Source organism: Muscardinus avellanarius, assembly GCF_963383645.1.
Source record: "Muscardinus avellanarius genome assembly, chromosome: X".
NCBI lineage: Eukaryota > Metazoa > Chordata > Mammalia > Rodentia > Gliridae > Muscardinus > Muscardinus avellanarius.
The window spans coordinates 56,457,919-56,470,677 of record NC_137792.1 but is presented as its reverse complement, the minus strand read 5'-3'; the positions used below and the strand labels follow the sequence as shown (position 1 = coordinate 56,470,677).

General features: G+C 39.0%; 1 protein-coding gene and 1 pseudogene across 5 annotated transcripts in view; both read left to right on the top strand.

The window, feature by feature from the left end:
• The window catches only part of AFF2 (ALF transcription elongation factor 2), a gene marked incomplete at both ends in the record, with an annotated part of 650,103 nt that overhangs the window by 396,581 nt on the left and 240,763 nt on the right, over nucleotides 1-12,759 (top strand). For all 4 annotated transcript variants that reach the window (XM_080718539.1, XM_080718538.1, XM_080718537.1 and 1 more), the window contains one exon: nucleotides 6,480-6,524. In XM_080718539.1, coding sequence (XP_080574665.1) covers nucleotides 6,480-6,524 — 45 coding nt within the window. The remainder of the gene's footprint in view (nucleotides 1-6,479; nucleotides 6,525-12,759) is intronic.
• On the top strand, nucleotides 2,573-3,330 carry LOC308278642 (protein C1orf43 homolog; annotated as a pseudogene). Its single transcript has 2 exons — nucleotides 2,573-2,638; nucleotides 2,741-3,330. The product of its transcript is annotated as a protein C1orf43 homolog (transcript).

Here is a 12,759-nt window from a genome sequence, read left to right as displayed (position 1 = left end):
GATTTAAAGGTACCCTGATTATGTCATAAGATACATATTTCTTGCCAGACAGACGATAAGTGCATGGTCTCTGGGGATACATAGGGTGGCAGCCTGCACTGTCAAATGCAGAGAGCTACGGTAGGTACTTGTGAGCTCTCTTATTCAACTCACCACCTGCCCAACATGCACCTCCCTTCACTGGCCATCAGAGGACCACATCCCTGCCCAGCACAAGAGGGGTTGCCTGGAGCCACGAGGGAGACCACAGCCTCTCCTTGTCTTGTTGTAGCGGTCCTGGTTTTGAAGCTTGCTTTCTGCTCTGGGAGGAGGGGCGGAGAAAGGATATGTGAAGGACGCTACTCTGAGTGAATAACTTGTGCTTTGTGGACTATGTGAATATTCGAGAGTGGATTTAAATGAAGAGAAGGTGGCTCCGGAATTAAGGAGCAGCTTGAACACTTGATGGGCAGCAGTTCTAATTCCAGGGCCACTACTAGTTCTCATTCTCAGTCTCTTTATTTCCCACCTGTGTGAGTGACTCCTCCAGAACCCCAGGGAGAGGTATGGGTGTATGCACCTGGAAGGGAAAGACAGAGTGCAAGAGGACCCAGCGTTGGTTACGTTTTCTTCCATTGTGCAGAGTGCCCCCAGAATGGAGCAGCAGGGGCTCAGAGACTCAAGTGGCCCCAGGTGGCCCTGCCACTTCTCAGCCATGTTGAAACCTTGGCCACACACTTCCATATGGAGTGAGGACTACAGTGGGGATCTCAGTGGCTGGGAGAGTCTTTCCAACATGGCTCTGTCTGTGAACCTAGTAGGTACTCTTTCCTTGGCACCTTAATGGGACTTTTTTGTTTCCTATTGTCTGTTTCCCCTGTAAATGTTATTTCCCCTATTTACGTGGAGTCCTGATGGCAGAAGTGATGTCTTAAGTGTCTTTAAGCCTTCTCTCTTGGCACCATCTGCAGCACAGTGTGAGCTCAATCAGGAATTGTCGTCTAAAGAAATAAATGGGGGAACTGATGAATAGGTGCTGCAAATGAACAGGATCTTATTACCCTTGTCAGAATACCTTACAATGTGTGTCCCAGTGGGTCTTTAATTGTTTGTTTTCCTGTCCTTCTAGACATGAAACTCAGAGAGAAAGAGGCCAGGTCACAGAGTTATTTGTTTACCAAACCCCCATGCCCAATACTGTTCTGGGCATGTAGGAAATATTTGCTTGTTAATTAAGAAGCACCTGCAGCTCCAATGGAGTTATCTCACAGAGAAACCAGCTGTGGGGCTAGACTAGATGAATTTGCATAACCAGTGACTTCATGAGGATGTTGAGTTCCAGTCATTTCTAAAAAATAGAAATATCCGAACATGGAATGTGGATACATGTTGATTTGACTGTTCCTATCCATAGAGTTCTTCTCAATTCTGAGTACTACTGACTCTGACCATCATTATTAGATTTCCAAAGCCCCAGAGTCTACAACCCTTTCCTTTTAGGCAGAATTACCTTCCATAAAGAAATGGGCATTTTATATTTCAAATGTTGAGATGATATTTGCAGCAGGGAAGAATAAGTCAGCTCTTCACTTGAAAAACCAATAAAACTGAACTTTTAGTAATAGAAGAAAGGAGACTAACAGAAAAAAGGTTAATCACCTAAATGTGTGCAGTTTTGCAGGTTCCAAAACATAGTCACATCACTTTGCTTCATTTGATATTCACAGAAACTGAGATTTGAAAGATATATGTATTGTTATTATAGTTATTATTATTATTATTATTATTATTATTTTACTACTACAATACTACTACTACTACTACTACTACTACTACTACTACTATTTTATACTTGGGAAAACTGAAACTTAGAGGAGTCAAGTTTCAACGTTCTATAAAAATGTGATAGAGTCAAGATTACTACTAAACTCTTTTGACACACAGGCAAATGCTTTTGCTGTTTGTGGGAATTACTGAGATTTTTCCTCCTTAATTTCAAAATTAACATTGATGTGCTCATGTGGAATAGGAGAACAGAATCCTTTTTATGAAACTGAGCCATACATGTTTAGCCTAAGCAGCCTTCGCTGATGAAATGCCACAATGATATTGGAGTTTTAAGCTCTTAACAATCATTTTCACCTTAATGTTGGTGGCAGGAATTTTTTAGAAGTTTCAAAATTATCTTGGAAAATATAGTTGCTGGATCACTGAGAAATGGAATGAGATTTTATTTGCTGTTAAGAATTACGAATAGAGTTCTATAATCCCATAATATGCTAAAATGAAATATCCCATTGCATGTACAGCTAATACACATTATATGGAATGACAATGGTTGTTTATTCAAAAACAAAATCTAAAACTAAACACCCAATAATTCAAGGATCAAGCCAGTTGAGAATGTGCTGCATTGAAACAAGAAGACAGACCCATCCGCCATGTTTTATGGCCAGGTCTCACTTGGTCGTTCCCCAAAAGAAAATGCCCCGGGAGCGCCAAGGAGCCTAAGTGCCATTGCTTCAGCGAACCTGGGATAACGAGACAGGGCAGCGGGAAAACCCAGACAGACATGCCAGCAGGGAGGGAGGCCATGGCCTCTGGCAGTAACTGGCTGTCTGGGGTGAATGTCGTGCTGGTGATGGCCTACAGGAGCCTGGTATTTGTACTGCTATTTATTTTTGTGAAGAGGCAAATCATGCACTTTGCAATGAAATCTAGGAGGGGACCACATGTCCTTGTGGGACACAATGCCCCCAAGAACTTGAAAGAAGAGATTTATATTCGACTGTCCAGGGTTCAGGACATCAAGTATGAGCCCCAGCTCCTTGCAGATGATAATGCAAGACTGCTGCAACTGGATACCCAAGGAAACCAAAGTTGCTATAACTATCTGACAGGATGAAGGCTCTGGATGCTATCTGTGCCTCTGAGATCCCATTCCATGCTGAAGGCCGGCACCCTTGTTCCTTAATGGGCAAGAATTTCTGCTCCTACTTGCTAGATCTGCGAAACACTACTACTCGTTTCAAGGGTGTGCGGAAGGCCTTCATGGACACCCTTATGGATGGCTATGAGACGGCCCACTATGGGAGAGAGGTCTTTGGCCAGAGTGAATACCTGCGTTAATAGGAGGCCCTGAGTGAGCTGGCCACTGTGGTCAAAGCACGAATGGGGAGCTCCCAGCGACAGCACCAGTAGGCAGCCAAAGACCTCACTCAGTCCCCTGAGGTGTCCTCAACCACCATCCAGGTGACCTACCTCCCATCCAGCCAGAAGAGCAAACGCTCTAAGCACTCCCTGGAACTGAAGAGCTTTAAGGACAATTATAACACACTGAGCACCCTGTGATGGAGCACCCGCCGGTCAAGTGGTCGGTGAGACAGCACCTGCGCCTGCCTGAGCCTCACCAGCATCCCTGCGCCAGGCTGAAGCTCTTGTATTCAGGGTCGTCCCCATCCCTCTTTATGGGCACTTGCAGAACATAGACTAAGATTTGTTTTCCCTCAGTAGCACTTTTTTTTGTGGATTTAAATTCAGATGTCGTTATTGTTCTTGTTAAAGCTTCTTTTAAAAAAAAATCACTTGTTTCAGCTAGGGTGGTGGCACATACTTGTAATCCCAGTACTCGAGAGGCTGAGACAGTAGGATCACAAGTTCGTGGCCAGCCTCAGCTACTTAGTGAGACCCTGTTTCAAAATAAAGAATAAATATAGGGCTGGGGATCTAGCTCAGAGGTGCCCCTGGGTTCCATCCCCAGTACTAAAAAAAATCACTTTTTCTGAACATGGTCACCTACCGTACTTGATCACAGAGCTGACAAGTGTGGTGCCTTCTGTGTCTACCCCCGTTGTACTCAGCTGAATGGGAACTCTTAGGGTTTATGGTGTCTCAGAGTTGATTGGTGGAAAAGGCAGACAGGGCTGAGGTTGGGGATGTTGGTGCTATGTATAGCAAGTTACTCTGGTGTTCCACATCCATCAGGATGTATTGTAACAGTAACACAACTTTCCTGATGTGCAAGGATCTGCCTTTCACACCTATTCAAAACTCTGTCATGGGTAAGTTGAACAAATCTGTGTCAAGATACAAGACAATGTGAAGGGATGGTTTTCCCAGTAAAATAAAATGAGCTATTAAGAAACAAAGCTTGTGATTTATTAAAAAAAATAAAACAAGAAGACAGGTGTCTCACTGCCTTTGATTTGCATCATGGGTTTTTCAAGATGGAAATGTGTATTGCAGCATTTCTCCCACTTATCCATACATAGAATATTTAATTTTTCAGAACTAGTGTCCATAAAATGATCTCCTTTGTAGCACTTAAGCACAGTTATATTTCTGTGTTAACTATGGAAAATTAAGTCTTTTTTTTTGCTTCCTATTGTATCTCTACTCAGCACTAGCCAGGCACATAGTAGTAAACCTTCAAAAGGTATTTGTTGAATGTATGAATGAATTGTGCTAGGCCAAATTCCTGAGTTCCCTATTCAAAACATATAATTTAAGCTTATTTTTGATGTTTCAGTATTTGGGATGGAACCCAGGGCCTCATTTATACTATACAAGAATTCTACCACTATCTACATCTCCAGCCCTAATTTAAGGTTCTTTACAATGTGTTTCAAGCCTAATTTTTGAGTCTTTCTTGTTTTTTCTACCTGTATTCTTTCTTGGAATCTTGTTTCTTTCCTATGTTGTTTCTGTTTCAATTAGCATTATTGAAAGAACAACTATATGACTTGTAATTTAAACTGGAGTGTTTTTGAAGATAAAAAGGGATAATATCAGTAAATAAACTAGGATAACAAGTGAAAACTGGAACTGAACTGAGTAATCCAGGATGTAAAGTCCCTTGCTATTGGTGACTCTGTCTCAGCTTGCCTCCTCTACTTGGGATTTTATGCTCTCTGGAACAGTAACCCTTACATGTATAAAGTATTCAATAAATGTGCATTTAAGTTAATGTGCATACAATAGTGAATTTAATATTAGTTGAAGATTTGCCATATTTAAAGCATAATCTTTATATTGAGAAAATCTAGTGTCATAGTTGATTTCCCATTTTCCCAAATTTAGTTGAGCTCATACTGCAAATTGAGAGCAACAAGTTGCCCTCACCAGAGGCTTGGGGCATGTTGATGATATGGCAATCCTCTCTTCACAGAACCAGCTTTTCATCTCCCAAAAACGTGAGAAAGACCTGCTATTCTCCTAACTGGAAGAAATGAGAGAGTGAAAAGGATAAGATTTCAATGTTCCAGAGGGTGAAGGTTTGAAAAGCTAAGAATGTCAGGGATGCTTATAAGGTTCACAAGTGAAGTAATGATTGACAGACATTTTTCCAGGTGGTTGTTCTCCCATCATGCACCACCTTGTAGTGAGTGTCTTCTTTAGTTATTTGACTTCTTGTTTTCACTGATTATGGAGCTCATGTACTTGACATGGAGGAAGTCTTCAGTACATTTCTTCTAGTGGCTTGAAGTTTAATTGATTAGGAAGGTATCACACTGGGAAAGATGGTTCCTGGGATTCACTTGCTCTACACCTGAGATTCTAAGTGACAAGGAAAGCATGAAATACACACAGGAGTTTAGTCTTTGTGTTTTGAGTAAAAATAGCATTATTCCATTTGACTCCCTATTTAAAGAATACTTGACTTAATCAGAAATATGTTATATATATATAGTCCTTATTTTATTTATTTATTCTTGCAGTACTGGGGATGGAACCCAGGGGCATTCGACTTCTGAGCTACACTCCCAGCCCAATTTTTTATTCTTTATTTTGAAACAGGTTCTTACTAAATTCTAAAGAGCCTCGCTAAGTAGCTGAGACTGTCCTCGAACCGTGATCCTCCTGTCTCCACTTCACTAATGTTGGGATTGCAAGCATGTGCCACCATGCTTGGCTAGACCTTATTTTTAAAATGAATAAAATATTGAACTTGCAAGAAATTATGAGATCTAGCTCCCTCTAGAGAGAGGAAAGTTAGGTTAGGGTTCCACAGCTGATCAGTGACAGAAAAAGAAGTTGCTTTCTTTATGTACCTTGCACAGTAAGGCATGGTGGCACATGACTGTAATCCTAGTATTTGTAAGGCTGAGATAGGAGGACCACAGATTTGAGGCCCTCCTCAGCAACTTAAAGAGATCCTCAGCAGTTTAGCAAGACCTTGTTTCAAAATGAAAAAAGGGCTAAGTATGTAGCTAAGTGATTGAATTCCTCTAAGTTCAATCCCCAATACCAAGAAAGAAGAAAAGAAATAAGAGAGGAAGGAAGGAAGGTAGGAAAAAAGCAAGGAAGAAAGGAAGGAAGGAAGGAAAGAGGGAGAGAGAAAACTGGCCATTTACAACATGCACTGCTTTGTGCTTAATAGAAAAAAAAACAATCTCAATAGCTAGAATTTCTTTCTTTATAATTTCTCCTATAAACTATTTTACAATAAGCTTCTCTGAGAATAACTAGATGGTGTTTAATTATTTTTCTGTTTGTTTTAGGTAAGCCTGCCCAGTGATCCAAGCTGTGTTGAGGAAATCTTGCGGGTGAGTTTAAACCTTATTTTCTGTGCCTTTTAATAATGAAGCAATCTATTTGCTTACACTGTTTATAGTAATTACTGGTCTGTTTCAAGGAGTATCATGGTGAGAAATCCTTGCATTCCACTTCAATGCCCTTCTGCTTATATCACCTGCCTCATTTCTTTCCTGTTCTCTCTCCATGCTCTAATATCACTAAGAATCCGTTCATTCCCTGCATTCATCTCAGTTTTTCTTTCTTTCTTTTTTTGTGGTACTAGGAATGGAACCCAGGGGCATTCTACCTCCAAGCTACACTCTCAGCCATATATTTTCTTTAAAACAGATTCTCAATGAGTTGCAAAGGGCCTCACTAGGTAGCTGAGACTGGGATCCTCCTGTCTCAGCCTCCGAAATGCTGGGATTACCAGCATGCACCATCACTCCCAGCTTTCAGTTTTCCTTTTGAGTCCTAGACAGAAACTCACCACCTTCTTTAGGAAAGTTTCCTTATTCAAGGAACATATCATAAATATTTAACTCTTTGATCTCCAGAATCTCAAGAGAAACTTACTGTTCCCTCTCAATATACTGTTGATGCAACATTGTAGAGATTGTGGCCAAACATGGTGTGATGATATCTGGGAGATAGGCAGGAGGGGGGAGAGGAGGAGAGACTTACAAATGATGGTGTGTGGTGGGTAATGTTACTTTCAGGATTTAATGTATGTGTAGGAACAGCATGAAGGGAAAACTTCTCCAAAAGTAAACAAAGTAAATGGAAAAACAAAATCAAGCCAGAAAATATATGTCTGTCTGCTATCTCTGGCCATTGGCTTCATAAGGCAATCTAGTTTTGTATGAGTCAGAGTCATGGGAGTGAGTTTCTGTCCTGCCTTTAATATTTGTTCCTTACGTGTCTTTAAACAGATGACTTCATCTTTCTGAATTTGTCTTTCTTGTCTGTTAAATAAAGGATAGTAATACTAGCCCTAATATCTTATAAGATGCTAAGTCATACATAAATGTTCATTATTATGGTAAATAATGACCAGTATAACCATGTGAAAAACCATGCAGGCTTTCTATCTATGAATGAATACAATGTGTGTGCAGTGAAATGTTAGCAACCCCTTTTCTCACTTACCAAATTTACACAGATACATAATACTCCTGTTTCCCAAATAAGTGCCTTCTATACAGGCCAGTACTTGAAGAAAGCCCTGTAGAAATGCATCCAAAGGTATAGTAAAGTGCAGAATGTTGTTTACCACCCAAGTTCACCTCTTCTGAATGTTTCTGCATCTTTTTTTAGGCCAGGCACATTTCAGTTGACTATTAGAGATGAGTCATAGGACTCTGATCAGAGATGAGATTCTATGGATAAAGCACATGTTGGCCACTTTTTGATGATATTAATTCTGCCTATCCATGAGCAAGGGAGATCTTTCCATCTTCCAAGGTCTTCTTCAATTTCTTTCTTTAATGTTTTGTAGTTTTCTCTGTAGAAGTCTTTTACATCTTTGGTTAGGTTTATTTCTAGGAATGTTATTTGTTTAGAGGTTATAGTAAATGGAATAGTTTTCTTCATTTTTTTTTGTTGTGGATTCATTGTTGGCATAAAGAAAAGCAACTGATTGCTTTAGGTTGATTTTGTATCCTGCAACTTTGCTGAATTGGTTAATCAACTCCAGAAGTCTTTTGCTTGAGTTCATTGGATCTTCTAGATAAAGAATCATATCATCTGCAAATAAGGATAGTTTTAGCTCCTCTCTTCCTATTTGAATTCCTTTGATTTCCTTTTCTTGTCTTATTGCTGTGGCAAGAGTCTCAAGGACTATATTGAAAAAGAGAGATGATAATGGGCATCCTTGTTTTGTGCCTGATTTTAAAGGGAATTCTTGCATTTTTTCTCCATTCAAAATGATGTTGGCTTTGGGTTTCTTGTATATAGCCTTAATGATGTGAAAATATGTTCCTTCTATTCCAGTTTTCTGCAGTGTTTTTAACATAAATGGGTGCTGGATTTTGTCAAATGCTTTTTTAGCATATATTGAAATCATCATGTGGTTTTTGTTCTTAGTTCTATTTATGTGGTGAATAACATGTATTGATGTGTGTATGTTGAACCAGCTTTGATTTTCTAGGATGAAACCAACTTGGTCATGGTGTAAAATTCTCTTGATATGGTTTTGAATGTGTATAGCTAGTATTTTGTTTAGAATTTTTTCGTATATGTTCATTAAGGATATTGGTCTGTAATTTTCCTTTCTTGAAGTATCTTTATTTGGTTTGGGGATTAATGTGATACTGGCCTCATAGAAGGAATTAGGAAGAATTCCATGTCTTTCAATTTCCCAGAACAAGTTGTGAAGTATTGGTATGAGTTCTTCACTAAAATTTTTATAGAATTCAGTTGGGAACCCGTCCGCGCCTGGGCTTTTCTTTGTTGGCAGAATTTTGATTGCTGTTTCTATTTCTTTGTTTGCTATTGGTTGGTTTACATTTGCTATGTCTTCTTAGTTCAGTTTAGGTAGGTTATATGTGCTTAGAAATCTATTGATTTCTTCCATGTTTTCCAGTCTGTTGGAGTATAGATTCTCAAAATAGTTTCTAATAATCCTTTGAATTACCCTTCTGTCTGTGGTGATGCCTCCTTTTTCATTTCTGATTCTAATAATTTGATTTGATTCTCTTTTTCTTTTGATTAGGTTTGCCAGGGGTTTGTCAATCCTATTAATCTCAAAGAACCAGCTTTTTGTTTTGTTGATTCTTTGAATTGTTTTTTTTTTTTGTTCTCTATTTCATTTATTTCTGCTCTGATTTTAATAATTTCTTGCCTTATGATGGCTTTGGGATTATACTGTTGCAGTCTTTCTAGGTCTTTGAGTTGTGTCATTAGGTTGTTTGCTTGGTGGCTTTCTGTTCTTTTTATGTGGGTACTCAATGCTATGAACTTTCCTCTCAACACTGCCTTCAAAGTGTCCCATAGATTTTGGTAAGTTGTTTCTCTATTTTCATTTAATTCCATAAATTTCTTTATTTATCCCCTATTTTACGATCTTACCCACTCATGGTTCAAGAGTGTATCATTCAATCCCCATGTATTTAAATTGTTTATTTTGGGTTTCTGTTGTTGATTTCTATTTTCATTCCATTATGGTCTGAAAATATGCAGGGAATTATATTACATCTTTTGAATTTGCTGGTGCTTTCTTTGTGCCCCAGAATGTGATCTATTTTGGAGAAGGTGCCATGGGCTGCTGCGAAGAATGTGTATTCTGTTTTTCCTGGTTGAATATGTCTATTAAGTCCATTTGATTTATAGTTTTCGTCAGTTCTGCAGAGTCTTTACTCATCTTTTGCCTTGAAGGTCTATCTATTGGCCTGAGAGCTGTATTGAAGTCTCCCACTATTATTGTATTTGGATCTATTTGAGATCTTATGTCCAAGAGGGTTTGTTGTACAAATGTGGCTGCACCCACATTAGGGGCATAAACATTTATTATCATTATATCTTCTTGGTGGATTGTTCCTTTTAATAAAAGGAAGTGCCCTTTTTTGTCTCTTCTGATATGTTTTAGCTTAAAGTCTGTTTTGTTGGTTATCAGTGTTGCTACTCCTCCCCATTTTTGGTCCCCATTGGCATGATATATCTTTTTCCATCCTTTCACTTTAATTCTGTGAATGTCTTTTGCTGTAAGGTGTATTTCTGACAAACAGCATATATTTGGATTATATTTTTTAATCAACATTGCCAGTCTGTGTCTTTTGATTGGAGAGTTAAGTCCTTTGACATTCAGTGTTATTGAAATGTGTTGTTTATTTCCTGTCATTTTGTTTTCTATCTTCTGTTGGATATAGTATTGATTTTTTGTATTTAGATGCCCTGCTGATCAACTTTATCTCTTCTCTGGTTCTGGAGTCTGCTTCATTTTTCTTCTTTATGGTTTATTTCTTTAAGTATTTTCTCTATTGTTGGCTTAGAATTCATGAATTTTTTGAGGTTCTGCATATCCTGAAATACTTTTGTTTCTCCATCTGTGTTGAATAATAGTTTTCCTGGACATAGCAGTTTTGGTTGGAAGTTGTTTTCTTTCAGAGTCTGGATCACATCACACCAGTCTTTACTGGCATTCATGACCTGGAATGTGTAGTCTGGAGTGATTCTTATTGTTTTGCCTCTATATGTTACTCGTCCTTTTGTTCTCACTGCTTTTAAGATTCTTTCCTTGACTTCTATGTTGGTCATTTTGATTATTATATGATGTAGGGATGTTCTTTGATCTTGTCTTAGTGGTGTTCTCTATGTCTCCTAAACATGAAGATCCAAGTCTCTTTCCATATTTGTAATTCTTTGTATTTATTTCTTTGAAGAGATTATGGATTCCCTTGGTCTGTAATTCTATCCCTTCTTCAATGCCTTTTATCCATAAGTTAGGATGCTTCATATTGTCCCATAGTTTCTGGATGCTTAGGTTTTGTTGCTGTACTGACATCTGTATGCTGTTGACTGTGTTTTTGGTTTTGAATGAACTGTTTTATAACACTGATATTCTACTTTCCATTTCATCTAATCTTCCAGAATTGCTTTCTATTGCTGTCGTCATTTCACTTATTGCCTCTTTCATTTCATTCCAGACCTCTTTTTGATTCTTTCTTAGTGTTTCAATTTCCTCTTTCATTTCCTGTAGACTTGTATTAAAGCCTTTAATCATATTGTAGATCCAGATTCTGAACTCCCCTTCTTGCATTTCTTGTAGGTCAGTATTTGTGATTTCTGTTGTCTCTTCATTATTCCTGGTTCTTGTATTTTCAGTGTCCTCCATCCTGTTTTTCTGATTTCTACCCATCGTTTGTATTATGTTTAGTCCAATCTTAGTATTAGGACTTTAGAGGTATTGGCAGGTCATCAGTGCTTTTCCAGTGTTGAGGGTTGGGTGATCGGGGAGGAGCTGGGGTGATTGGTAAAGGAGTCAGATTAGGTAGAGGATATGTTTAGGTTGAGGAACACTTTAAGTATGATAGGTAATATCTTGCTGAGAATGGGAGAGAGTTAATTACTAGGAGTCTTGTGTTTAGTAGAGTAAGTATGGAGATATGAAATACTTTGAGTATTAAACAAGGAGGTATATTATGGGAAAAAAGTTTTTGGGGAAAAGAGTAGAGAGGTTAGTGTGGGGAAGTTTGTAAGAGAGGTATGGGAAGGAGCAAACAAACATAAATAAAATATCAACACAAGATACCAAGACTATTATATAATCAAAGAAAGAAACAAACCAAAGGAGAAAAAAGAAAAAAAGAAAAGAAAGAGGAAGAAAGAGGAAAAAAGGACAGGAATAAAATAAAAGGGACTAGTGACTGTGTGAAGCCAGAAAACAAAGCAAACTATCAAATATATATAAAAAACAAGTAAAAGTAAAAGAAGGATGAGGAAAAAACAAAATAGCAACAACCATAATAAAACAAAATCAAAATAAAAACAAAACAAAACATTAACAGCAAAAGAAAAAAACAGTCCTACTTATTTATGAATATGGGGTCAGGTCCATATAATATTTGAATGTCTGATTGCTGTGGTAGCTTTCAGAATATAATCCAATGTCTCTTAATTTTCTCTATACTCTATTTTCATCTTCTTAAGTCACTCTCTGGGTGTTAGGACACCTTTCTTTCCTTTGACTGCTTTGGGTTTAGGTGTCAGGATGTCTGGTGTCACTGTTAATAAATTCTGTACAATTCCCAGTTTCTGTGTACTTCCAAACTGTATTCAGTGCCTCTGCACTCAGCACCCTAGACTCAGGCCTGTGCTTTCCTACAGCAGGGGTGGAGGATGTCCAAAGTAGACTTGGAACCTCTCCCTGAGGCCCTGCACAGGTATTGCATCTAGATAAATTTTCCTGTGTCTCTGGAAATTCTAACTGGGCTAGCCCGTGTGGTCCCAAGATGCACCCTGGGCAAAGGGTTGCTGGTCCCTGAACACACACACTACTGCCAGAGTACTGCCAGTTTCCAGAGTGCAGGCTGGGTGCACTGCTATTACTGGACCCTGGCGTGGGTGGGCACAGATGCCTAGTGCCTGGTCCTGGAGTCCACCAGGATGCACAGGGCTGTGTTCTAGCTTAGAACTGAGTCTCCAGCTTCAGGGTGGGTGGAGACACCCAGCAATGGGCCAGGGGTGCAGAGTGGGTGCACACAGGTCCAGGGATGCAGGTGCAGTGCAGGGTCCTGTATTAGTCTCTGGCTCAGACGGGGCATACGA